At 34.5% G+C, this 25,338-nt stretch overlaps 1 protein-coding gene across 5 annotated transcripts in view; it reads left to right on the forward strand.

Annotated features, from left to right (window-relative positions):
• TMTC3 (transmembrane O-mannosyltransferase targeting cadherins 3) overlaps positions 1-25,107 on the forward strand; it is a 48,059-nt gene extending 22,952 nt beyond the window's left edge. For 3 of the 5 annotated variants that reach the window (XM_032687991.1, XM_032687994.1, XM_032687993.1), the window contains exons 11-15: positions 216-327; positions 1,075-1,178; positions 2,364-2,533; positions 3,387-3,613; positions 5,080-9,025. In XM_032687991.1, coding sequence (XP_032543882.1) covers positions 216-327; positions 1,075-1,178; positions 2,364-2,533; positions 3,387-3,613; positions 5,080-5,894 — 1,428 coding nt within the window. In that variant the 3' untranslated portion in view covers positions 5,895-9,025. Of the gene's footprint in view, positions 1-215; positions 328-1,074; positions 1,179-2,363; positions 2,534-3,386; positions 3,614-5,079; positions 9,026-10,375; positions 13,494-23,528; positions 23,591-25,037 lie in introns of those variants that run through there. The other 2 variants (XR_004357103.1, XM_032687995.1) reach the window with 2 other exon arrangements.
• Positions 25,108-25,338: the final 231 nt, after the last annotated feature.

Consider the following 25,338-nt stretch of genomic DNA (forward strand, 5'->3'; position numbering starts at 1 on the left):
CTAGGGCCAAATAACTAAAATAAATTGATGTTGAGCAACAAGTTGAATGTAATCATTCTGGATATAGTGTTTTGTTATCCTTTACATATAGAAGCTTCATGAAATCAGTCATTTGCTGAGCATTTTTATGTCTTAAGACATAGATAAGAAAAAATCAATTGCCATGCAATTTCTGCTTAATACCTTATGCATTGATATCTTTTTTGTGGTTTTAGGTAAATAAGAATAATGCAAAACTATGGAACAATGTGGGGCATGCATTAGAAAATGAAAAGAACTTTGAAAGAGCTTTGCAGTTTTTCATACAGGCCACACAAGTGCAACCAGGTAAAAGCTTTAACTAACTACCATTGAATGTCATCTCTGCACTCCTAGTATTTCAATATGCTTAGCTTAATTAGCATCTTCTCAATGATCTGTTTTTCTTAAACTGAACATCAAACAATGTCATATAATAAATTAATTGGTCCATAGTTTTTGGAAATAATCTAAAAAAGTCCTCTAGAAAAAGTTTCTATCTATAAAAAGATGCAAAAACTTATGATTAAAAACTATTATTTGGATGACATTCTTTTTGAATTAACTTAAACTGTAATTTCTTATGGAGGCTACTTATTACTTCATTTTCTTATTTAAAGCTAAGGAGGTGTGTAAGAAAGTGAAAAAATCTAGATAATATCAAAGTACATATTTAATCTATTTTACATATTGTTGCAAAAGAAGTTCTAGATAGTACTGGACCATCTTTTTCCTTTTAGAAGTCTAATAAATAACCTTCAATTTATGTGCCTCTATTATAGCAAGAAATTAAAGATAGATACCTGGAAGTATGATATGACCTCGAACTTTTTACAGTTTCCTGAGTAACTTTATAATCCCTCCTTAGTTCATGGCTAAACTATTAGCTTCATACTTAAGATGAAAAATTATATAGAATTGGATTATTTTTTTTTTGTGATGGTGGTGTTCTATGCAGAGTACCTGTACTTCACACTACTCTGAAGGCAGAGGTATTTATTTTCATGATACTCAGTGCATGGAAGTATTTTAGATTTCATTCTTTTCTTTATTAAGATGATATTGGTGCCCACATGAATGTAGGAAGAACTTACAAGAACCTAAACAAAACTAAAGAAGCTGAAGAATCATATATGATTGCTAAATCATTGATGCCACAGGTCAGTATAACTTTATCTACCACCACAGGAGAGAACCTATATTCATTATACATTTTTTGTATTTTTCCTGTAATTTTGTGTGGCTGTAGTCTTTAAAGTTTGTCAGGGTTTTTTTAAAACTGATCTATGAAAAGAATACAGTCATGGCTGTTAAAAAATGCTAATTGGGAATTCTGTTAAAATTGTTTTGATTTACTTTTTATAATACAGTGTTGTGGGGTTTTTTCCTGAAATTGAGGATATAAAAGAAAGCAGCATCTAAAAATGTACACCTACAGTTTCTGGTGACAATAGGTCTATTTTCAATTACAGCTAATACATTGATGGTGACTGAGTTTGAGCCCTCAAGACAAGGCTTAAATACATTATTGGAGGTTCGAGAAAGTAGCCAGAGCAGCAACAAAAAAATTGTTGCCTTAACATGCTTTTATAAACATGTTTTGTTACCTTTACCATTTATTAAGTTATTTTTATAGCTAGCAAATGTTACTTGTTCAGCTCTTTAGAAGGAAAACAGAGAAGTATTTTGGAGAATGTATGAAGGTAACAAAAGCTGTGGTTACAATGAGACTAACAACAAAAATCAACAGCCCCTTGACTAGAAGCATGGCATTCAGAAGTTTATATTGTGAATCAGTATGAAGACTCTAAATGGATGAAGTATAAACACTACAACAGTTGCAATGTCATAGCATTTTTATCTTTCCTGACTACTTTTCATTTGCTATGTCAGTGTCTGGTAAAATCTTACTTAAACACTTACCTTAGGCTGAAGGGTTATTAAAAGGAATGGAAATGTTTGATAGAATGTCAGTTTAGGCATTAGGAAATATTTTTTGTCTGAATAGGGAAAGTTTTGCAAGGCCTGATGGGTTTCTAATGGCTATCTGCATGAGTTAGGTAGTAGCAGAGCTTAGTTACCTGATACCTTAAATATAATATAAGTTACCTGGTACCTTAAATATGATATAAGTCGTCTGTGTCTTCATACAAATAAAGAATAAAAAATACTCTTGTTTATATTTGGGTATGATTTTCCGAGAAAGAAGAATTGCTTTTTGTAATCATTAAGAGCCTGCACACTAATGTCCAGTAGTACCCTAAAACAAATGTGGCAGAGTGAAGAGGAGATCGTCTTTCATATTTTTACCCATCTGTGCTTGGTACATATATTCTCTTTGACAGATTATTCCAGGTAAAAAGTATGCAGCAAGAGTTGCTCCTAACCATCTGAATGTTTATATCAATCTTGCAAACTTAATTCGAGCAAACGAATCTCGCCTTGAAGAAGCAGATCAGTTGTATCGACAGGCAATTAGTATGAGGCCGGATTTCAAGCAGGCTTACATCAGCAGGTATATTTTCTAATTTTAGAGATATATATTCTTGAATAAACATTTTTGTATTTAAAGTGTTATGGACAGTATTTAGTTCATACAGTTGAATTAGCTGCTGGATTTGCTTCATTTCCATATGAGATGATGATTTGGGACAATTATCAGTTTTTCATTAAAAGCCCTGTTCTTTTAAATTCCTACTTGAAATGGCATGTTTCCACATAGGTTTTGTATTCAAACATTGTATAGCAACACACTTCCATTAGCTTTCTTTATGAATCTCTAACTGAAATTTCCAATCTCCTAGTTTAGTTTTGAACTGAAAAGCTTTTGGTTAGTCTGAATCATGGAATTTTCTTTATGCATCTTTGTTAAAGATTGTCCAGAAAATGCAAGAATTAACTATTTAGCTGATATGAGTGTACTTTTTAGTTAAGAGTCCCAAATCTTCGTTCACGAAACCTAACCATGATGAGTTAAGAGTAGTGTGAATATGGTTACTGAGGCTTCTGTTCACTATTTAGTTTGTTGTGATCCCATTGGGACTTAGGGTGGTGCAAAATGGCTAAACTGTAGCTGTTGTGGTGTAATTAAAGAACCCTTGATCACCCTGTAATCAGGAACCCTTGATCACTTTTTTTTGTTTTCCTGCTTATGCATTTGTTGTATACGGAATTCGGAGACCTGAAAGCTTTAGGAATGTTATGCAAATAGGATCTTGTATTGTTTTGTGTTTAAAACAAACAAAATAGAAAAAACACTGTCATCTCACATCTACTGTCTATAGGAAGGCAAACGTTTAAAAAAACCTGTCAATTATTTTCATATGGTTTTGAATAAAAGTTGAAAGTTAAATCTGGTTCTTTAACAGGGGAGAATTACTTTTAAAAATGAACAAACCTCTGAAAGCTAAGGAAGCTTACCGTAGAGCTCTAGAACTAGACAGAACCAATGCAGACCTGTGGTACAACTTGGCAATTGTTTATATTGAGCTGAAGGATCCAGCGGAAGCTCTGAAGAATTTCAACCGAGCACTAGAACTCAATCCAACACATAAACTGGCGTTATTCAACTCAGCACTGCTAATGCAGGAATCTGGTATGTTAATTGTCCCTTTTATAATTATTGCATATTTGCATTTATAGGATCCATACTATTTAATTTTTTTTTTAATTAACTTTTTTATTTTTGGAAAGGAGAAGTACATTGCATCATCAAAAAAGAAACTGTTTATTTATAACAGCTTTGTAATTTGTAGTGTATAGAATTTGTCTAAAGTGTGCATACACCTTAGCTGATCAGCATCTTTAATACAAGTGCTATTTTACAATATAACATCTTATACATATAAAGAGTAGTGTTACACAAACATCTTCAAAATTGTGCCTATATAATCTTAAAAAATAATATTTAGTAAAATGTGTAATATCTATGTTTTGCATTTATAGTGATTGATTTAATTATTGACTCAGAAATATAGCTGACTTCTGTGGGCTTATGTCTAGCTCCAGAACAGTGAATGCATTCGTAGGTTCCTCTGTGCTACTGCTAATTAAGATAATTCAGTTGGATTTTCATGAGTTTATTTTTTTCATGAGTGTAGCTTCTAGCTCTGTGGGTAAGGGTAAGTGTGAGCCTTTGGTGAATTAAGGCTGTTGCAAAGAGTATTTGGCAAGTGAACTGGTAAAATTTGTTTTCCCTCTAAGAAACAGAGGCCAATTGATAATTTTTCATCTCTTCGCACATTGTAAGTTGAAGACATGCATTGTTCCCTGTCTGTAGAAGCACAGGTTGCTTCAAACAAGCAGAAGCATTAACGATCTAGTATTCAGTTTTTCATACTGAAAGGTGCAACACTTTCAGGAGGTTGAAAGAGGGCAGTTGAAAGCAGCTCCCAATCCTTCAGTAAGTTTGGGACTGAAATTCTTTACTAAAATATGTTCACTGGCTTATTCAGTAAAATAGTGCAGGCCACAAGCTCATCTAGCCAATCCTGGTATATCCAGATAAAATTGTTTTACTGTGTCTTTTTCAAACTTTGATGCAAATTAAAATATGGGATTTACAGATTTTATTGTTTTGGGTTTAGAAGGTATTTTAGCCTGGTTACATTAGAAGTCACCCTATGTGATCTCTGTCTAAATTTTTTCAGTCTGTCTTTCATAAAATTAGATCTTCTTCTCAAAGTTTGGCTCTGTAAGAGCTGGTTTGTCAGAACTGACATCTGCTCTGCATTCCATTTGCTAAACTCTGCATGAAAATAACTTTTCCTAAACTTATAGAGACACCTTTTGTGTCTGTTATACCAAACCTACCTACTATTCAACAGCTAATAGAGTAATGACACTGACTTTGGCTACAAATCAACTGTACATAGTTTCATTCTGTAAAGAAGGTAGATGTCATTTATTTTTGCTGTTACACAACAATGATAAAAAATAGCATTTTAAACCCTTTCCCTTTTACAGCTGCATTTTATGTTGTATAAAGATTAGCCTTTCACAGGCCTGGTCTAAAAATCCTTCAGAATAAATGTAGAATTAAATGTTTTTTCCATCATTTAGGTGATGCTCGGCTTAGACCTGAAGCTAAACAAAGACTGTTACATTATGTGAAAGAAGAACCCCAGGATGCAAATGGATACTTCAATTTGGGTATGCTGGCAATGGATGATAAAAAAGATATGGAAGCGGAGGCATGGATGAAGAAAGCCATAAGGTTACAGCCAAACTTCCGAAGTGCTTTGTTCAATTTGGCACTGCTTTATTCTCAGACAGCAAAAGAATTGATGGCTCTGCCCGTCTTGGAAGACCTACTGAGATACTACCCTGATCATACCAAAGGTCTGATTTTGAAAGGAGATATCCTTATGAACCAAAAGAAGGATATCGTTGGAGCAAAAATGTGTTTTGAAAAAATTTTGGAATTGGATCCCAACAATGTACAAGGAAAGCATAATCTTTGTGTGGTTTATTTTGAAGAACGAGACTTAATAAAGGCAGAAAAATGTCTGGTTGAAACACTAGCACTGGCACCTCATGAAGAATATATTCAGCGTCATCTAAACATAGTTAGAAGTAAAATTGCATCGCTCAGTGCTATGGAACAGTCATCGCTTCCATCAGAGGGAACTGCAGCTGCAGAAGAAAAAAAAAATTCATTTCAGAATTTGAAAGAAGTAAAAAATGAGAAGACAACCACCCAATCAACAGTTGATAACAATAAAGAACACTCAAAAAATAAGAAACTAACAGAGAAAAACAGTGTGGACAAAGAGACTCCCAAAAAATCTACAAAGGACATCAAAGACATTGAGAAAAAGAGAGTCGCTGCTTTGAAAAGACTCGAAGAGATTGAACGTATATTAAATGGTGAATAGACTTTATCATGTCACAAAAGAATAAGGGGAGAATACTATTTTTAATTATTGTTTAATTTGTAAGCCAATTGGAAAGTGTTCTCAGTGCTTTGAAAATAGAAATAATGTTGATTGCATATCAGTTATCAAGCAGCAAAAGACATTACAATGCTCTATGTGAGAAAACTGCAACTTTTAAATATGATGGAGGGATGGGTGGGAATCGAAGGATAAAAGGTTGAGAATAATCTTCGATGCAGAACCCTAAAAGTGAGGAAATAGCACTCATAAAAATCATTGGTAGTCAGGGATATTAAGTAATGCTACTTTCAAAGAATCGGTGGAAGAGCTGAATGGAGAATTAACAGGATAAGCCAGACACTGCTTCTTTCCCCCATACAGATCTCTTTGTACTAACATTATCTACATTTTGGTTTACACATCATCAGTTGAAATTTTTCTAGACCTCTGTTACACAAGAAAAACTGTTTTTCTTTGTGTTATTTGTTTCCAGAACTTAACAAAAAGTCATCAAAATGCCACTGACTGTAGTATAGGAAGATGCAACAACACACTAAAACTTTCAGTTGCATTCTAAATATGGAATGATATAACTTTTTAGATGTTCTTTACTTACAATGCTAATGGTTTTTAATCTTTTACCTGATAAGAAATCTTATGGTGCTCTTAACATCTTTAGACTAAGCTTTTTCATTTGAAAGAAATGTGGTTTTTTTCTTCAACTGTCAATCATGTAAAATTATACTAAAAAGGATGGGTTTGTCACTTTTTCCCCAGTTCATTGAATTCTGATAAATGCACTTTGGTACAGTAACCGGTATGCTATGCAGTAGTTCTTGTTGACTTTGTATCAATGGCTGTGGATTGACTCCTTAGTGTAGTAAATTCTTCCTTGTTTTATCTGGTTTTACTATTTCTGCCATTGGAACAGTATTTCTATTCTCATGACTTTTTACAACACTAATCTAAGCAATGATTGCTGAAGGAAGTGTGATAAAAATTAAGCCAACTGAACTTAGCAATGTTTAACACAAGGCAATGTAGGTGGTGTCCTTTCAAATACTGAGTTCTGTTGTTTTGATACTTTGTCTTGGGTGTGTGGTTTTTATTAAATATTTATTTTGACTACTAAAATATTTCCATTTACACTTTTTCACTAATGCATCATTTTAATTTCTTATATGAAATTAATATCTTTACAGTTTCAGTGTTGCTTTTATTCTTTTGCAGTGCATATATTTTTTTTCAAATATACTACCGATTACCTAAACCCAATGTTTTCCTTAATTCTGAGAAAGAAAAAAAGAAAAGAAGTGTAAGAGCTGGGTTCATTAGTAGTTTCATTAATCATTAAATCTAACTTTATGTTTCGTCTTATTTCACAATGTGGAAGTATTCCTTAACAACTCTACTCCTAGAACTTAATCCTTTGCATACCTGCTCAGTTTTCTGCTTCAAGCAGTAATCCAGCTGTAAGATGTAATAATTATTTCTGTGGGAGGGATCTGAAATGGTTAAAGGCCTTCCTTGCATGGACTTTTTCTTTGTTATGTATCATTCATAATGTTAGCACAACAATTGCTTGCATGGTAATAACCGGGGGGAAAAAAGCGGGTTTTACAAAACATGATTTACAAGCAGCTGACAGGAACAAGTGCACGGTGTGCAACTATTCACCCTACAAAAAACTGACGTGCTACTTGTAGTGAAGTGCTCACAGGAATCTATTGACCACACCTTGAAAATCACTTGTCTGTGAATAACTCAAATACTTGTAACTAAAATAGCTGCTATGTTGACCTTTATAGAAACTTTAACTTGCATATTAAGTCTTCCTGCAAACCTTTGTTTTGCAAAAGGATTAGTCATTGTTCTGCACAATATGAAGGAATGTTCATTTGAAAATGGCAGGAACTAAGTAGTATGAAAAGGTACTTGCTGATAGAGGAGGTCAGGATTCTTCCCTCTTCTATATTAAGAGCTCCTAGAATCCTACTGTCACACCATTTTTATTCGGTCTGTGAATCGAAGGGGGGAGGAAAGACACATTCTTGATTTCTGCATCTGAGCCTCTGTCATGCTGTTCTCATCTTGACCATCCAAGTGGCTCTCTAGGGACTAGCCAGAACTGTTAGATTTATTGACACTAAGAAGTGCCGTCAGGTTTACCTAAAATCACCAGGTGAATGTAAATGGAAGGATGCTGGATGTCTTTCAGTCTGTTACCAGGTATTATTTCCCCTTTGTCTCTGTTAGAGAAATTTTAGTAAAAACAAGTAATTTTGCTAACATCAATGTGCTCAGTTGTATTTAGCCTGTTAGGATGTGTCAGCCATTTTAAAATTAAGCTGTCATGAGAAAAACTGTTCAGTAAATGGAAGTGGCATAACTTGTGAAAAATAGTCAAAATAGCATTCGTGCATAGGAAAATTATCAAAGAGAGAATAGATTAATTTTTGTCTGCTTGCAGGTAAAACAGAATAATCAACAGGTGTTTCTCCCCTTCCAGTTCAACTTGTCCTTTCTCCCCTCCCTGCCATCATCATGTGCAAGAACACTATAAATGTCATCCCTTTTCAGAACTCGCAGTTTCACTTATACGCAAGAATTAGAAATTTCTGAGAGTGGGACAGGCATACTAAAAAACTTGTACCCCTCTTACCATAAAATGCAATTGCTGTAGTTGCTGAAAAAACCTGAAAAGATGTCTTCTATCATCTTTGCATACATACACAAAATTATTCAAACTTACCTGTACAGCTGCACTAAGCATTTTAGGTGTTACACACGTTTGTGCATGCAATTTCAGTACAGACTCATGCATTTGTCAGATTAGATTTTGGATCTTTTGCAGGTGAGTATATGCATAAAGAGAGAGAAACTCGTATAAACATATGGATTAATTTGATATGCATGCATATATTTGGGACACTTTAATACTTACAGGTAGTGCAATTGCAGAAGGACAGCATGCAAGTATAGGTTAACCTTTGAGTGTAAAATTTTTTTTGTCTCTTTTCCCCGTGAAACATCCTAGGACTTAATATTCTAAGTATTGCAAGTATTCTTTATTTTCAAAATATTATCCTTTGCATTACAACTGGTTAAAAACATGATTGGTCAGATCTCTTTTTTTTAATTGTCTATTGTTTTTTATCAGCTGCCAGTGAAGTAGTCTTGTCTTGTGAAGACTGGGAAATATTTTCCTACAAAAAGGCATGTACAAAGTGTTGGAGATTGGAGTCAAAGGATTAAGTGGGACAGAAAATTCGTTGCATTGTGCAGTGCAGTTTGTACCTTGATTAGGCAATGCTGGAAGAGATAAAGTCAAGCTAGGAGCAGGCATAGAGGAAGATTGCTGTGAATGGAGAGTTTCATATAAAGAAAATAGGCAACACCTGTGCTGCCAGAGCCTTTAGCTGAAAGAAGTAGAAAGTTTTAGATTTATGCTCAGCTGCGGAGACTTGCTGAACTGCACCTTATTCTTGGAACCTAACAGTAATTTCTGTATATTTATAAGGAAAATTACATGTTAAAATCTTAGGTAAGTGGGTCTTGGCTTCAGCCTGGGAAATAATACCTGCATAGCTGTAAAACCTACAGAGACTTCTCTTCCAGCTTGTCATTCCCCACTGGCTCTGGCAGGAAGCAGACAAGTTTGGAAGATCCCACTCAAGGGGGCACAGGTTTGTTCTGTGCCCGTGGGATGCAACAGATGCACATGTTCTTTGTTTTCTGGGAGTTACAACAGTATTGTTTCTGAGTCCCCCCTAAATGTGTTTAAATTGCAGACAACAGTAAGGTGTGTAACTTAACCTTCATTTAGCACAGCTGGCTGAACCATAGGCTTGGGGGATATGCAACCTCATGTTTAATGGGATTTCAAAGCAAAGCAGTGACCTGTGAGAGAAGTCAGTTTGCTGAAAGAGGAGTAAGCACTCACAAAGCAAAAGCTCCTGAAACATTTTGGCACTATGCGTGTAGGTTGTCCATCGGAACATCTCAGCAGCTTTTCTTTCCTTGCAGCTGTTGGTCAATCCAAGACCAAGGGGCACTGAGAGCAGCTCTTCAGGCCCAGTCATTCAGCCATCTACCTCTCTTGTCAGATGAGGTTTTTGCAAGACCTAGCTGTGCTTTGTAGACTTAAAGCTGCTCACATACCTTCTTCCAGGGTATGGAACTTTGTGCTGAACATGCAGGCATCTGTTCCTTCCTGAAGTTTCTTTTGGAAAGACTCAATGAAGATTAAAACAATTCTGGGAAGTTAGCAGCCCGCCCCAGGCTCTTGCAAACTTTGGGTTGCACAAGAGCTCCAGGAAGGGTCCCAGTTTGACTAAGCGTACATGGCTGGGCTTTTTCTTGAAAGTTCTCGAATCCTCCTCTGTCTGGCAGAATGTCTGGAAGTACAGCAGAACCTGCTACTCCTGTAAAGTACTGCTTCAGCTGCTGCTGTGTAACCAAAACTATGCTTTGACTTTCAGCCTAGGAATCCTGCTTTGCTTAGACAGAAAGCTTGAGAATGGAAAGGCTGGAAAACACCTTCCACCCATCCTTCACCTCATTTCCTCTCCCTTCAAAAATGTAACATTCTGTGTAGTGTTCCAACTGAGCAAGAAGAACCTGTCCCACAAACCTCCAACCTAGTTTACGAAAAGGTAAGATATTCCTGCTCGAATTCAAAATAACATAGCTTACTATGTTACATCCATTATAATGCTTCTTTTTTTAAATAATCCTAGATGGATATGACATTATTTTTATAGCATTGAGTAAGTGGTAATGCAGCTAATATTCTTAGAAAAAAACTGCTCTCTGCGGTCTAGTGCCTGTCTACAAATTAGTGATTCTGCGTGTGCATTATATGTGTCTTGTGAAAAGCAAGAAGAAGTCATACGCATATCAACTCACAAAAAACAAGAGTAAGAAAACCAAACCAAAACTGGAAAAAAAAAAAGAGAAAAAAATCACAGAACTTTCTGCATAATTATCCTGGTACATGAATGACATAAAAAGCTATATAACTTTCTTGGCCTATGAAATCATCCTGGAAAAACACATTTAACCTTCCCTGGCAGTCATACTTTAAAAGACTGCTGGAAAGAGAATTGGACTTTATGGATACCATTTACTCTGAACTAAGGAGTTCTGTTTAAAATAAAATATTAATATAATGTTATTACTCCAGCATAATGCAAACAACTGTTAGCTGCTACATCTTTACCAGTATAAGAAAGATACAATAAAAGTGAGGAAAAGGTCCCTGTTCAGCTTGTGTTCTCACCAGTGCTTACAGAACTGTAAATGTCTTTTGCTAAACATTCATGCAGAAGCACTGACTTTCTTTACAGCGAGTTTAGAGGTTACATGCTTACTTGGTTGAACTCAGCCTTCTGCAGATGTTGACAGAAACAGAGAAAAATTGAAACACTTGGGATTGGTGGGGCTTTGCATGCCAGACTAGACCTTGGCATTGTGGAAAAATGCATATATACTTGGCAAAATTATAGTTTCTGGTAGGCAAATCAGTGTATTTGATATAGTTTTGGAGGGTGGTACAACTCAAAAGCTTTATATGAGTCTATGAATTCTTTGTCTTTTCTACACGGTAAGTGTTGGGAATGTGAAACCTTGAAGGACTCCATATAGAGCAGAAGTGAGCACTGCAATAAAGCACGCTGTTCAGATATCCTACACCTATTTAGCATGTATGTTTGTTCCTTACATGTAATTATCAAGGTATTGCGTTTTTAAATAGACACAGCAAGGTATTTTTAATTATATGTGTATTCATCTGCGCACAATGAGAGTAGGTGGAGGAGGAAAGTACAACAATTACAGGATGTCTTACCAAAAGTAGAAGTCATAAATCTTGATTTTTAAAATACCGTCTTGAACATGCATTCACTTTACAATTTTTAACCCAGTCCTGCACTTCTGTTGTACGTGAGCATCAGTCTACAGCACTGACTGCCCAGTACCAAGAACTCAGATGAGATTCTGACAGCTGGTGCTTGCAGAGTAGGGAATTAGTTGTTATCACTTCTCAGCCTCAGGGTGAATAATCAAGGCTTGCTTGTTTGTTTGGGTGGACTGCTCATTTCATCTACAAAAATATGTCATTGTGGATGATTATGTCAGTTTGCAAGATATAGTACTTTCTGTGTTGATAAAAGAAGTTCAAAGAGAGCTTCTGAATACCCTTCCTGCCCTCTTGAGTAAATTTTAAACAGATCTGGAATGCTAGGCTTTCTTCAACTCCAAACATAATAAATAGCTACAAACAAATACATAAAAGACAATGGAAAGGTATGTGAAAGCTTAAATCTCATGAAATGCAAATACTGTGCAAAAACATAAGCTGAAATCTGTAGTATTTCTTTAGATGTATTTATATGAGAGGGTTTCCATGAAGTTACAGTATGATCTGCAATGCCAAGTATTATTTGTATAAGTCACACTGTGTTTCTGCCCCTTACTTGGGTGAATATAATCAAAGTTTTAGTACAAATATTTAGGTTTAAATTTATCTTTCCAGGGGTAATCCTTCAGATGTTTTAATAGATAGTGCAAAACAGCTAATTGGCTAGAATATTCATGAAAAGCAAAAATAAGAAGCATAATTAAGTTTTAGGAGTTTTTTCCTTCTGGTCAACATACATGAAAAATATAGATTGGAATAAAAAATGTGTGTATTGCACAATGATAAAAGCACCACTGAAATTATAAAGATTCAGAAATTAAAATGCTGCAAAAGAATTTTTCAAAGATTTTCTAATTATCTGCACTGTTTTCGCTTGTGATAAAAAGGAACCCTCTTTCCATTGACTTCCTTTTATCTTTTGATTTTTTTTGTTGACTGTAAGACTTTTCCCCTAAATAACAGGTTTTTCAAAAATTCTGAGTACAAACTTGACAGATAATCCTTGAGCTTACAAACACAATACACACAGTGACTGTAGAAAAAGAAAAAAATATATAAAACAGAAAGCAACTGAAATGCAAGAAGACATCTAGGCGGTTTTGTTTTAAAAAGTTAATAACAAAATAACAAATACACTGTTATCTTAGGCTGTTTCATATCTGGATGTCCTAAACCTTCTAGCTGATGAGGAAATAAAGCACTTGAGAGTCTAAAAACCATGCTACATGGTTGTTTTTACTATTATACTGTTTCTTGTTCAGCACTAAATAAAATTATATAAAGGGAATGAAGGTGAGATTGAATTTCAGTAGCACAGTCTCTGTATTTTTTTAATATCTTTAGGTTGTCTTTTCTTTGTTCTCTTTTTTTGTTTCTGTGGCAGTGATACTTTCTTACACTGCAAGTGTTCCAGGACAGAAGGGTGAAAAGAGGAGCTAGCTGAAGGTTTTAAAGTATTTATATATAACTAATAAGCATCTTCAGTGTTCTGCTCTTTGCTTTTGATTAAAATACGTATGAATAAAGTATATAAGTATATAAATTGCAAATGTAAGACTTTGCTAAAGAACCGGAACACAATTATTTCAACATTCACTATGAAAAGTGCTCATTGTTGTTTATTATTCAAAACTATTGTTATTTGGAACAGCAATGCAGAAAAATTCATACAAGCACTGATGACCAAGTTCAGGTAATTTTGCTGTTGTGTCCTAACACTGGATTTGTTTATTGCTCATGATCTGGCAGGATGTTGAAAAGGTAGGAGTTTCTGCTTCCAGGGACAGCAGCTGTTGTTCATCTGCTGTTCATTATCACTTCAGAGGTGAAGGCTGTTATCTTTTTACTTGACCTCTTGGTAACTCTCTTGTTAAAAAGAGAAGCAGAGCGTTCAGTCAACAGGCTAAACTAGAACAAGATTTCCAGATCATGTTTATATCAATGATGAAGGATGAAGGATGAAATTAGCCACCGTTGTTTCTGTCCTCCATTCAGCAATTTACAGAATGTCATCCTCATAGTCTAGTAGCAGCTTTGGTACAGCTTAGACCATTAACTATAAATCTTAAGCAGCAATCCAACCCCTGTTCTATATGTGACAGGATAAATTGCAATACTTTCGATAACACCACTGGAAGATGTGGCCTCTGGCCTGAGAAATTTGTCATCATGGAAGAATGTGATGATCTAAACTAGGAAATAAATAAAAGTGGCATTTTCATTGTATGTTTGGAACTAGCAATAAAGCATCTAGTGTCTTAGAAAACTTCTTAATTCTACTGAAATACGACAATCTTCATGATATTGCTTGTTAACAGTTCTCCAGGCCTGTGACTTTTTTCTTAAGGATTTATTGCTTATCTACAACTGCATAATTAAAGGAAAATTAGTAATTTGCTTTTAAATGTTACTGTCAAATCTCATAATCACAAATTTTTAATTTTAATTCAGCGTGACTATGCATAAATCCTGAAGCACCTGTACATAGAATTGCACCAAGTAGTTAAAGTGCTGTGAAGACCATGTTTGGAGTATTGCAGGAACAACATGACTGGAAAGCGTTAAGAGGAATAAAAACCATAAATCCAAGACTTTTGGGTACAAAGGTACAATCAGTGTGTCAAGACGTGTTTATTCCACAGAGTACTGTGTGCTTGAGTATACACTGGATCAGTGTCACTTCAACTGGCTTTTCACTTTTTCTAAGCATTCACCTTCAGTGTCTGAAAGTGGGTTACATAGACATAGAGTATGGTTTCATTTGGTGTGGTCACTCTTAAAAGGAGTTCCGTGGTGTACCCAAGGTGTTTGGGGGCTGTAGCATATGAAGTGTGAAGAGGGGCTGAAGCAGCTCATTCTGTTTTGCCTGAAGAGACAAGGTTATAGGGACTGCCATCTTCAACTCTATGGAGGTATTTGCACAAAAGCAAATAATGCTAAAGATAATAGACACAAGCTGCAGCAGGGAAAATTCTAACTAGATGCAAGAAAATAATTGTTCTCAGCATTCCCATTTGCAGATGATCATACTATTCAGAGGCACATCACCCCTTTGACATATTGCCTGCTTCAGACTCTTCAGCAGCCATGTCCCAGTGTGAAGAGGACTGCTGGCCAACTACTTCAGCAGAGCCAGGGTGAGACATTTTACCATGACAGATGCCACGGGGGCTAAGTCCAGGCATACATGTTTGAATTGAAAAAGGTACAGAGAAGGATAACAGTAACTAAATTAATGCAAAGACATCACAAAGGTCATGCATTACTTATGCAAGGATTTTCCAGGGAAGAATCATGCAATTTACAGTGAACCGGAAATGACATTTCTTTATTTCTCTTAGTACCAGTCTGAATGACTTAAATGGATGAAAATTTTGTTGGTAAAAATAAGATCTTCACAGAGCACAAAATTAAATTGTTGTTCATTGCAAGATGCTGCAGTTAAAAGATCCTAAGAACCAAATAGCGACATTCATGAAAGTGAAGATCTATGAAATATGATGCAACTTTTGATTTAGGAAGATACTCGTGCAAATTCCCAAAACCTGGTAGGACGTACCAAGAGAAAAACTACCATGTTATTTGCATGATTCCTAAACTCTTCCCCTAATCATTTGGCAGTAGAAACAGTCAGAGACTCCACAGCAAGCGAAATTGACTTTGGTCTGACCCATGCCATAAAAAATTAGTCTTAACTTCAAAATCATTAGAGAAAAAAAGTAGAAAAGTTTTGTTTGGAGTAACATAGAATAAACAATTATCTATTGTAGCTCCAGTTTTGGTTGTATAAATATAGATGAAGATTTTGTCTGTAATGCTTTTGGACAGACAGCTTGGGAAACTTTGACTTTGCAGGTACAGACTAGAGGACAAATGCTAAGGATATGGTAGGACCTGGATATTTGTGTGTATGCTGAGCAGCCAATTTTTAGGTAGATAGGCTGTGAACCTGCAGAAGATGGCATTCATTAAAATGAGTTTTGATAAACAGTGGAGTGTTTGAGAGGTTATGGCTGTAAAAATAATGACACACAAAAAAAACCCCAAAAAACACCAAAACAAAACTAGTTTTTCATTAAAAACAGAAACAAAACCAAAAAACCAACAAACTCAAATGGATTTATTTTGAATTAAATGGAATTAAATGGCTGTTATCCATGTCTCATTCTGCAAAAGGTGGATTTTATACACAGATATACTAAGACAATTAAAAGGATAGGATAAATATAGAGAAAGGTGGAAGTAAAATACCATAACGTTCTCAATCTATGTAGATTGAGATGCTATTTTATAGTTGATTTAACAGATGAAGAAAACAGTTGATATCATCTTTCTAAAATTCAGCTCAGGAGAAACTAATAGTTAAAGTACAAATGACAAGAATTGGTGGAATTATTGATAGATGGATAAAAGCTTTGCAAAAGGGAAAGAGCAGCAGACAGTTCTGCAATATCTGATATCACAGTAGTTACTACTGATGTTCCTAAAATAGCTTAGTACTGAACTTCTTTAATAATGTCAGGCATGACTCTGGTAGAAATACACTAAAAATGCTGATTGTATTTGGTGACAATATAAATATATAGGCATTGTCAATACAGGGTAGGGTGTTGTATAAAAATCTACTGGATTAGTAGAAATGGGATGAAATTCAATAATACATAATATCAAGTGATGCACACTTCCCCTTAAGGGTGGGTCATCACAACCCTGCTACTGATATCAACAGTTCTGTTGAAAACTAGAATTTTGCAAAGAAATAAGGTGGAAATGTACTGGTTGTCCTACATAACAGCATGATTATAAATTAGTGAGTTCATTTAGCCAGATAATGAGATAACTGTGTTGAAAAGTTAACTCCAGTAGAAATAAAGACACGGATGATGCTCATCTGGAATAGTTGCTTATTTTGATTGCCTATGTCCAAGATCAATAAACTCAAACTAAAACAGTTATGCGAAATCTCTGCTGAGTGAATAAGTAAAGCTGAAGTGTCTTCTGCTAAGAGCTAGAGCTTGTTATCTGAGGCTAAACAAGTCAAAAGGGCATGTCTTTGTTAAGATATTCAGTAGGAGGATAAACACTGGCAGAAATATTACCATTTAGGCTAAAAGCCAATGTTTGTACAAGAGCAAAAAGAGAGAAAACAATTATAAATATACTCAGACTGGAAATGAGGTAAAAGGCCCAGTCTACTGGAACGATATATTTTGATACTATCTCTAAAGGAGACTGGTGAGGGGAGGGAAAAAAAAGGTATTTTAAACTAAGACTGTGAACAGTTTTGAAAGTGAATGCATGAAATGCTACCTGTAATAATAAAGAACTACATTTTGTGATCCAGGAAGTTCATTCTAATTTTGTGCTTACTTAAAACACTCTCAGCTATGAAATGATAGGAATTTGCATCCCATCTTCTGTTTATTTCAGAGCATATGTTTAAATTGAAGGTACTGTTGCGAAAGCAACAATGACTGTTGCAAACTGATGTATTTGACATGTGAAATCTTTCTGCACAGAACAATACAAAATTAGATCACGTTAAAATTACCTGTTTTCAGCAGTTATAATTTTACTTAATGCAGCAGTGAAAAGTTTTCTAAACTTGCTCATTTATTGTCTTCCTCAATTATTTTGCCATCTTACTCTTTCGCATCAAGAAACTTCTATTATAGATTAAATAAAAGACCTTTCAAAGAGCAACTCGATGTTAAGACAAATCCTTTGATGTGAAAGTTCCACAGAGTTGTGTGTGCCAAGTTACTGGTGCAGTTCATGGGGCAGGACATGAAGTTAACTGAAAATTTGCAGTAGAATTCTGTTTGTATGAAGGTGCAAATGATTGCTGAATTATATCTCTTGGAGATGGTAGTGAAAGCCTTACAAAACGTTGGAGTGAATCATTATTGAGGGTAATATGAAGTCAGAGAAGAATATGCAGATTTCTCCATTTCTTCTCTTGCTTCCTGCCCTCTACCTGGTAGGCCAGTTTGCTACAAACATTTATATAATAAAGTATATTTATTCTTCATAATGATAACAATAGTAGTAGTCAAAATGAAAAACTGATTGTAAATTAAAAAGAAATTGAACATGTATTATTTTTACTGGATGATGATAATTATTATTATTGATTTTTAATATTATATATAGTTCTGACTTTATATGTATACAAAAAGTAAATCATAGGTCACAGAGTTCTTTCCTAGAAACATTTTAACCAGTTAAGGTAATAAAGAATTACAATGCAATAGTAGAGCCTGTTGTATTCTGCTATTCAGGAAATATGGGGGAAAATGGTTGCTGAAGTAATTTGCTAAATTTCAATTTAAACAAAACTTATGTCAGCTACATCTTTTACATGCTGGAAAAAAAAAAAAAAAAGAGCAGTGAAGGTGAGTCTGAGTTCACAACTCAGGAATGACAATCCCAAAGAGAATGTACACTTAAAATGCTGTGCCTAATTTCAGATATTCTTCCTGAGCAGCAAAGGTTTAATCCAAAACCTTTAGCATGTGCTAATATTCATCCCTCAGTGCCTTCTCAGTGTAGAAACACCTCTTTTATCTGATTCCCTCTGGAGACAGGTAGACACCCTGTGCCTCTACTTGCTGTGCTGTGGCCAAACCCTCATGTGTCTGTATTTGAAAAAAAAGGATACAGGCAGTTTGTCATCCATTTCTATTCAGCAAATTCTTAAAAGTAAATATAGCTCTTCCTCAGATTTATTTTACACAAAGCCAATGTAGACAGTTAATTTAACAATCACAAGAGAATTTTTTTCTGTTTACTATGATATTGTAGGTTTTCCCACTTTTTTCCTTAAGGATTATGCTATTTATTCTTCTCTTCCCTGCAGTCTTTCCAGAAAGTCTTAGTGGCCTTCAAAACTTTTATTTCCTAGAAGATGTATGGTTTCACCTGTTTCTGAACAGTTCTGTAAATTCATGTGCTAGACCCATGAGCTTCTTAAATGTTTGACTGCCACATGAAGGATGCAAGGATGAAGTGCAGGTCCTCAGTAACCCTGCTCAGCTGTCATATCATGCTGAGGCCTTCCTTGTGCACACTGGACTCACTTCAACAGCACTCTAAGCTTCTGCTTGTCAAGATCTTATGGGGTATGTATGTGTGTTCCCAAAGCCATTAAAGCACCGAAGTGGTCAGTTCTCAGCCTTCAGGAGATGGAAACACTTCAACTTGTGTTTCTATGGAGACTTACTCCCTTTGACATTCTTAAAATGCATTGGGAAGATATAGCTTTGCACAAAATGTAAATCAAGAAAAAGACATTTAATTTTATTGTGGTTTAGGGGGTTTGGGATTTTATTTTTTTGTTGTTGTTGTTAGTTTGGTTTTTTTGTTTGGTTTTTGTGTTTCTAGCAATCAGCTGTGTCAGCTATATCAACTATATCTGCTTTGTATGCAGAAGTTTTGGGTTTAAAACTAGGTTCTTGATTTGAGACTGCCCTCAAGTCTGCACAGGGGCTACATTTTAAAGCATGCTTCTCATACTCTCTGCCTGAGAATATTCCATTAAGAGCAATAGGGATTTAGTTTAGATCTTCATGAGGACACAGGCTGTTAGGAGTCAGGGGAATTCCCCTGACACTGGACCTATTCACATTACATCTGAGAACGTGAATCATCTTTTATGCTGCTTTATCTCATCTTTATTGAAAATGACAGTTTTGTTGTTTTTATTTAATTTTCTCCTATATTCACAGAGAAGAGCTTGAGTGGAACTTTTTTTTCTGTCTAGAATGCTTTATTTTGTAAAGACAAAAAAAAGACATTTTTAAGCAATCTAACAGATGACTATAAGGATTTGCTTTTTAAATATCTCAGAGTTCTGACCTACAACAGCTAAGTGCTTAATTAGTCTGTTTTGAACTCAAACCCCAGATACGTCTCATACAAGAAAAGAATCTTGATTAAATTCATCCCAAGTGTGGGATAGAGGAGGCTAGTCACTTGTATTGCAGAGTAGGGGTTTTTTTGTTTCTTTGTTCTGTAATATGAATCTGGCAAAGAAAGCTGTTTTGTTTTAATTTTCTTTTAGGGGAAAATGTTCAAATAAATGCTTGTAAGTTCTCTCTTCGTGTAGAAGACACACACACTCAAACAATCCAATAAAAATTTATCAGACCTATGAAAAAGATCATGCATTCTTCTATAATTATAGCAAAGCATGGGATAGTGAGATGGCTTGGATATGGGCAGCCAAAGTAATTGAAAATAATTCATTAAGATTAGTGACAATGAAAAAAAGGTAATACAAGGATAATAATGATAGGGCAAGTAAGTATCAGGCAAAAGCAACTCTTACAAATCTATTGGGTCATTTTCACTCCCAAAATAGTGGAGTGTAATTCAAAAGGAGTATAATGAAAAAAACCTTAGAGGGGTAAAGATGAGGGGAAATTATACATATAGGTGTATACCTATGTATTATATATGTATATGCAATATTTATATGCACATACATATTACATATTAGTATATAATTTTGTCTACTTGACAAATATGTGTATGTTATATAATGTATACATGTGTAAAAGTTTTCTGGCTGTATTACCACATTGTTATTCATATATTTTAATGAGTTTCTTATAAGAGTCTGTGCCTGTGTATGTTATTTTTCACAGCGCTATTAGATTATAATTTTCTTTCTTTTCTGCATCGTTTTCTTTTAAAGCAAAAAGCACATTGGATCAGATCCTGTGGGGGTTTGAAATTTTCAGAAAGTTTTGTGCTGTCCACAATGATAAGCTATTGTATGACTAAAGTAGGAAATTAAGCATGATGGAAGATACTGTTTTGTAGTGTACTAGCTGCACCCTAATAATTGATTGTACCCATATTTTTATTCCACAGTAAATGAAAGGAATCTAACACTGTGCTGAAGGTGGCAGTTTCCAATCAAATAATGCATTACAGATTCATAGCCTGCCTTTTTCTCACAATAAGACAATGAGAGCCATGTAACAGTATTGATTACGGTATTTCTCAGCCTGCCATGTTACTCAAATTAGTAAGTAAACAATAAAAAATATCTTAATATTTCAGTAGATAAGTATTGTGCAAGAGATTACTTTGATTAAGTGGAATTTTGTATAATGAATGTAGAGTTTTCACTGTATTCCCTATTCAAATACTATTTCCAAAAAAGATTTCTTAAGTCATGATCACAACTATTATCACAGATACCTCATTTTTTACTATGTAAACAAATTGAAAATATTAATATGGAAATTGTGATTCTACTTACACTTCAGTTATTTTATTCCTCTTGAGTAATTATGGTTGGAAACGATACTATCCAAATAGAAGAACTCCTTTAATGATACAGTTTTTCACATATATTTTCAAGTAACTTGTGTAAGCATATCAGAGAGATAAGTGAAATCAGATGAGGAAGGAAATTGTGTGGGATCTAGAGAAGGACGACTTGAAAGGAGAGGAGGTCCTGGGGTTAAATCTCCTCTTTCATAACTCTCAAATACATAGAAACTGTTCTGCTGTTAAATCATAGTGTTTGTTTGGACTTTTTAATCTCTAATGAGTTATACAAAAGAAAAAACACATTATCCCCATGTTATAAAACCACTGAGAAGTTCATGTGGTTTTATAACAATCTGACAGTGCAGATACTTGAGAGTTACAGTCAGCAATGAATTCATTTAACTTTGAAATAAAATCCTGATCAAAGATTAAATTTTTCATGAAATTTTAAAAACATTTGTATTTATAATATAGAAAATAAGGGTGTAAGATAAGGAAAGGGAATATAATTTCGATGACACTAATCACAAATTCTGTAGACCTATGCTTTAGCGTGTGTGATCTTTGCTGACAGCAATATATAAAATGAAGAATATTTGTAAAACCTTTAATAATATTATAAATAGTTTCCTGTATATGCAAAGGTACATCTCAGAAATGAAACCTTCCAATAGACTGAGCATCTGAGGAATACTTTCCAAAGAGACCTGAATGATGACTGCTGAAAATGTGTTGGTTCATAATTTGTTACAGTTAGCCTGTTCATAATTAGTGCTGCTAGTAGTACATATTTCAGAACAGTATGCAAAATGTTAAACTCTTCAAAGGACCTTTATAATCACTATGTTTATTTGACCTTACCGAAGATTCAGCTTTTACTTTGGATTTGTAGAGGTCAACACTTCTGATTTCATAGCAGAACATTTTTCTGGTAGGTCTATGAGATCTCAGGTTGTTAGAGTAAACACTAGGCTTCTTTTGAATGATCAGAAGCAAACACTGAAGATGTGACTTGGTTTTCTTTCTTTTTACACTTTTACATGACTAAAATAAAAGTTCTTGGGTTTTAAGGTCAAATGTTTTAAGAAATTAGTATGAGATACTGCTCTCCGTGAAAAATTTTGGTAAAATCTTTTCCAGTAGACTGATCTTTGAAATACTGGCTAGTGAACTGAATGAAGTCCAAATTACCTTTTTATTCTGAGCAGAACTGTATTCCATGTCCATTTTGTATATGTAACTTGCATTAAAGAGGTTAAAACTTATACAAAGAATGAAGTTGTCATGACTTTTGCCTTCAATGAATTTTAGAAGATAGAATTTTTCTACTCACAATGGAACTAAGGGGAAATTAATGAAATTCCAGAGAAATCTCTGCTTTGTATCTATTGATGTCAGTACATTGGTCTTTTCTTTCTTGATGGTAGTGATGTCTGCTTATATCACAGAGAACAGAAGCTGTGCATGTATTCTAAAGGCAGGTTGTGAAATACTCTGGAACCCATGACACCAACATTCTTACTGGACCACTGTTATCATACAAGAAGTGGTAGATGAGGAAAGAATCACTTAGGAAAATCAGTGAATAAAAATAAGTAATTTCCATTAACAAATATTCCCACTGTACAAGAGGTAGCTGCATATAGATAGTTTAAAAATTACTCCCCTGCTTCAGAAAATTTATGTTTAAAAAGAGAGTTAATTATATCAAGGGTCGTAGGAAAATTATTTATGCTATTCGTAAGAGTCATATTTTAGTTATTTGACTGTAAAATGAATAACAAATATTCTTAAGTAAAGCATTTTTTAAAAAACCAGTTTATAGAGCTTTGTGTTTTGTTCAAATGAACTTTTGAAGGTTCAATTGGTTTTGGACAATGTCAACACAGCAGTCTCACTGGGATAGGGAAAATCTGCCAGGATGTTTGGTGGATGCGCAGCAGGTTCAGAAAAGCTGCATTGCTGGAAGCAGTGTGGCCACCAATCTTGTAATAACCTGGTAATTGACCTTGTGAATAAGCTTGTAAATGACCTTGTTAATCAGATCTTCTTCAGAGATTTACTGATTCTCTTAGCAGTGAAGTAGCCAAAAACATACGAGGAGAGTCAAAGCCAAAATCTTCCCATTTACTGGAAAGTACTTTCAAAAAGTAAACAAATTCTGTCAAACTAGAATCCTAGTTTTCAGGAGCTTTGTATGTTTATTGGAAATGTCATGTGTGAATATCTTTTGCGTTCACTGAAAGCTAGCCTTTAGTCATAAATCTGAATTCTAAAGGTACTTTGACCGAAGCATATAGTTTGAAGGCACATGTTAGGTTCTCAGTGCTATTCAGTAAAACCCTTCTGATTGCAGTATTTCACATGCTATCTTGGTGATGTCAAGCCTGTCTTCTACTTGCAGATAAAAATACTTGTCTGTGTTACAGGTTCATTGGTTTGGGCTACATTCTTCTTCTAAATCCTGCTAGTCTGAAGAAACCCAAAAGAAGTAAGTTGGGGTTTTGAAGTTACTTTGATTTGGGCCATTAGCAAGATTTACTTGGTAATTGATGTCAAGTCTGCTATGAAAATATGTATGCATTAAAATACAGTGATGCACTATAATCCAAATCTGAAAGAAAAAGAGCATCAGTTGTGTAACCAGTAAAGGTTAAGAAATACTTACAAAAAATTTCCATTTCAGCAACTACGGTTAAATGGATAAACAAGTTTCTGTCTCTGAATATAGATAACAAACTCTTGCATCACTTCTTGTGTTCTACTTCTGCTGTTCTGATTTTAGTAGTCACAAGAAATCATGACTCAGTTTCTTCTGAGATAAACCCATAATATCCTGCAATACTTTCTAAACATTGATTCAGGGAGAAAGATAGTGGCATTTACCAATATTTCATATATCAAAATAAATGTTATTGTTATGTTTATTTACAGATATTTACATGTAAAATTGTGTAATACAAGTTGGATACCTCTTTTACATGAAAGTTAGTGGTTTATGTGCAAATATAGGAAGGTACTAAGGTACTGTGATTAGTTACCACTAAGAAAAAGATAAAGAAAGGCTTTTTAATTTTTTACATTAAAATATTTTTTGGGCCAAAGAAAGTTTCAATTACTTTTACATCCTAACAATTGAAGAATATGAATTAAACAAAAAATAGCTAAAACATTAAGGATATTAAGGATAATTTATTAAATCCCAGTGGAAAAGAAACAAACAACATTTTCTGCGGTAGAGGATTTTGTATTAAAAAAATGAAGTCAAGAATACACTAAAGCTTATTCCCATTACAGTCTTGAAAACTGAAAAATGTAGGAGACTATTATCTGTGTACAGGTAAGTCCCAGATATACCTTCCATCTTTGATGAGACCTTGGAGAAAGCTGAATAATGAATCTGGTTTTGCTTCCTGATTTCCAATTTACTATACTGCACAACCTTTGTTCGTGCACTTCAGCACTGAGATCAGTTTTCATTAGCAAGCCATAAGCAGTAGCAAAACAATAGAAGGGAAGAAAGACACCATGGTACAGGGCCAAAAATGGAACATACTAATTTACTGAGTCTTACTTATTAGATAAAGAATTCAACTTAGTGCTGTTAAGGAGGTATTAACTTTAATTTTTCTATCAATAATTTTTAAACAAGACTGAAGTTAGCTTCTAATGCTACAAGATTTTTAATTGCTGCACTTAGGGAAGACTTGCTATAGGTGATGGAGAAATAAACTTTGATCTTCTTTTTTGTTGGAGATAAGATTAATTCTTGTTCTGACATCCTGAAACTGTAATCTCTGTTAGAAGATCTTTGTGAATTGGACAATCAGAAAATACCATAGTAGTGATAACCAAGACTTTGGGAGGGGTCTCTTTTGTGTTCAAATTTAAATGAATTTATTTAGACTGTTTCTTTTCTTTTCTTATGTTCTTATTAGTAAAGTAGCTGTTCCTGAGAGGTGTGTATAACTTACTTCTCTTTGTGTTGCATCTCTTAAATCTGTGTAGGTGAGTAGTGAACTCTCCCCAACCTGCTCCCAGTAGTTCCAACTCCCAGAGTATTTTCAGGAAATATTTTTAGCAGCCCAACTGGCACTGGGTTTTTTTGTTTGTTTCTTTCTTTGTTTGGGGGTTTTGGGGGGGGTTTTTTGTTTGTTTTGTTTTGTTTGGGGTTTTTTTTGCATGACCTGCCTTTTTTTTTTCTCTTTAGTCTGTGTGTTAGTACTAATTTGGGGGACA

The sequence above is a fragment of the Chiroxiphia lanceolata genome, chromosome 5, assembly GCF_009829145.1.
Source record: "Chiroxiphia lanceolata isolate bChiLan1 chromosome 5, bChiLan1.pri, whole genome shotgun sequence".
NCBI classification, from domain to species: domain Eukaryota; kingdom Metazoa; phylum Chordata; class Aves; order Passeriformes; family Pipridae; genus Chiroxiphia; species Chiroxiphia lanceolata.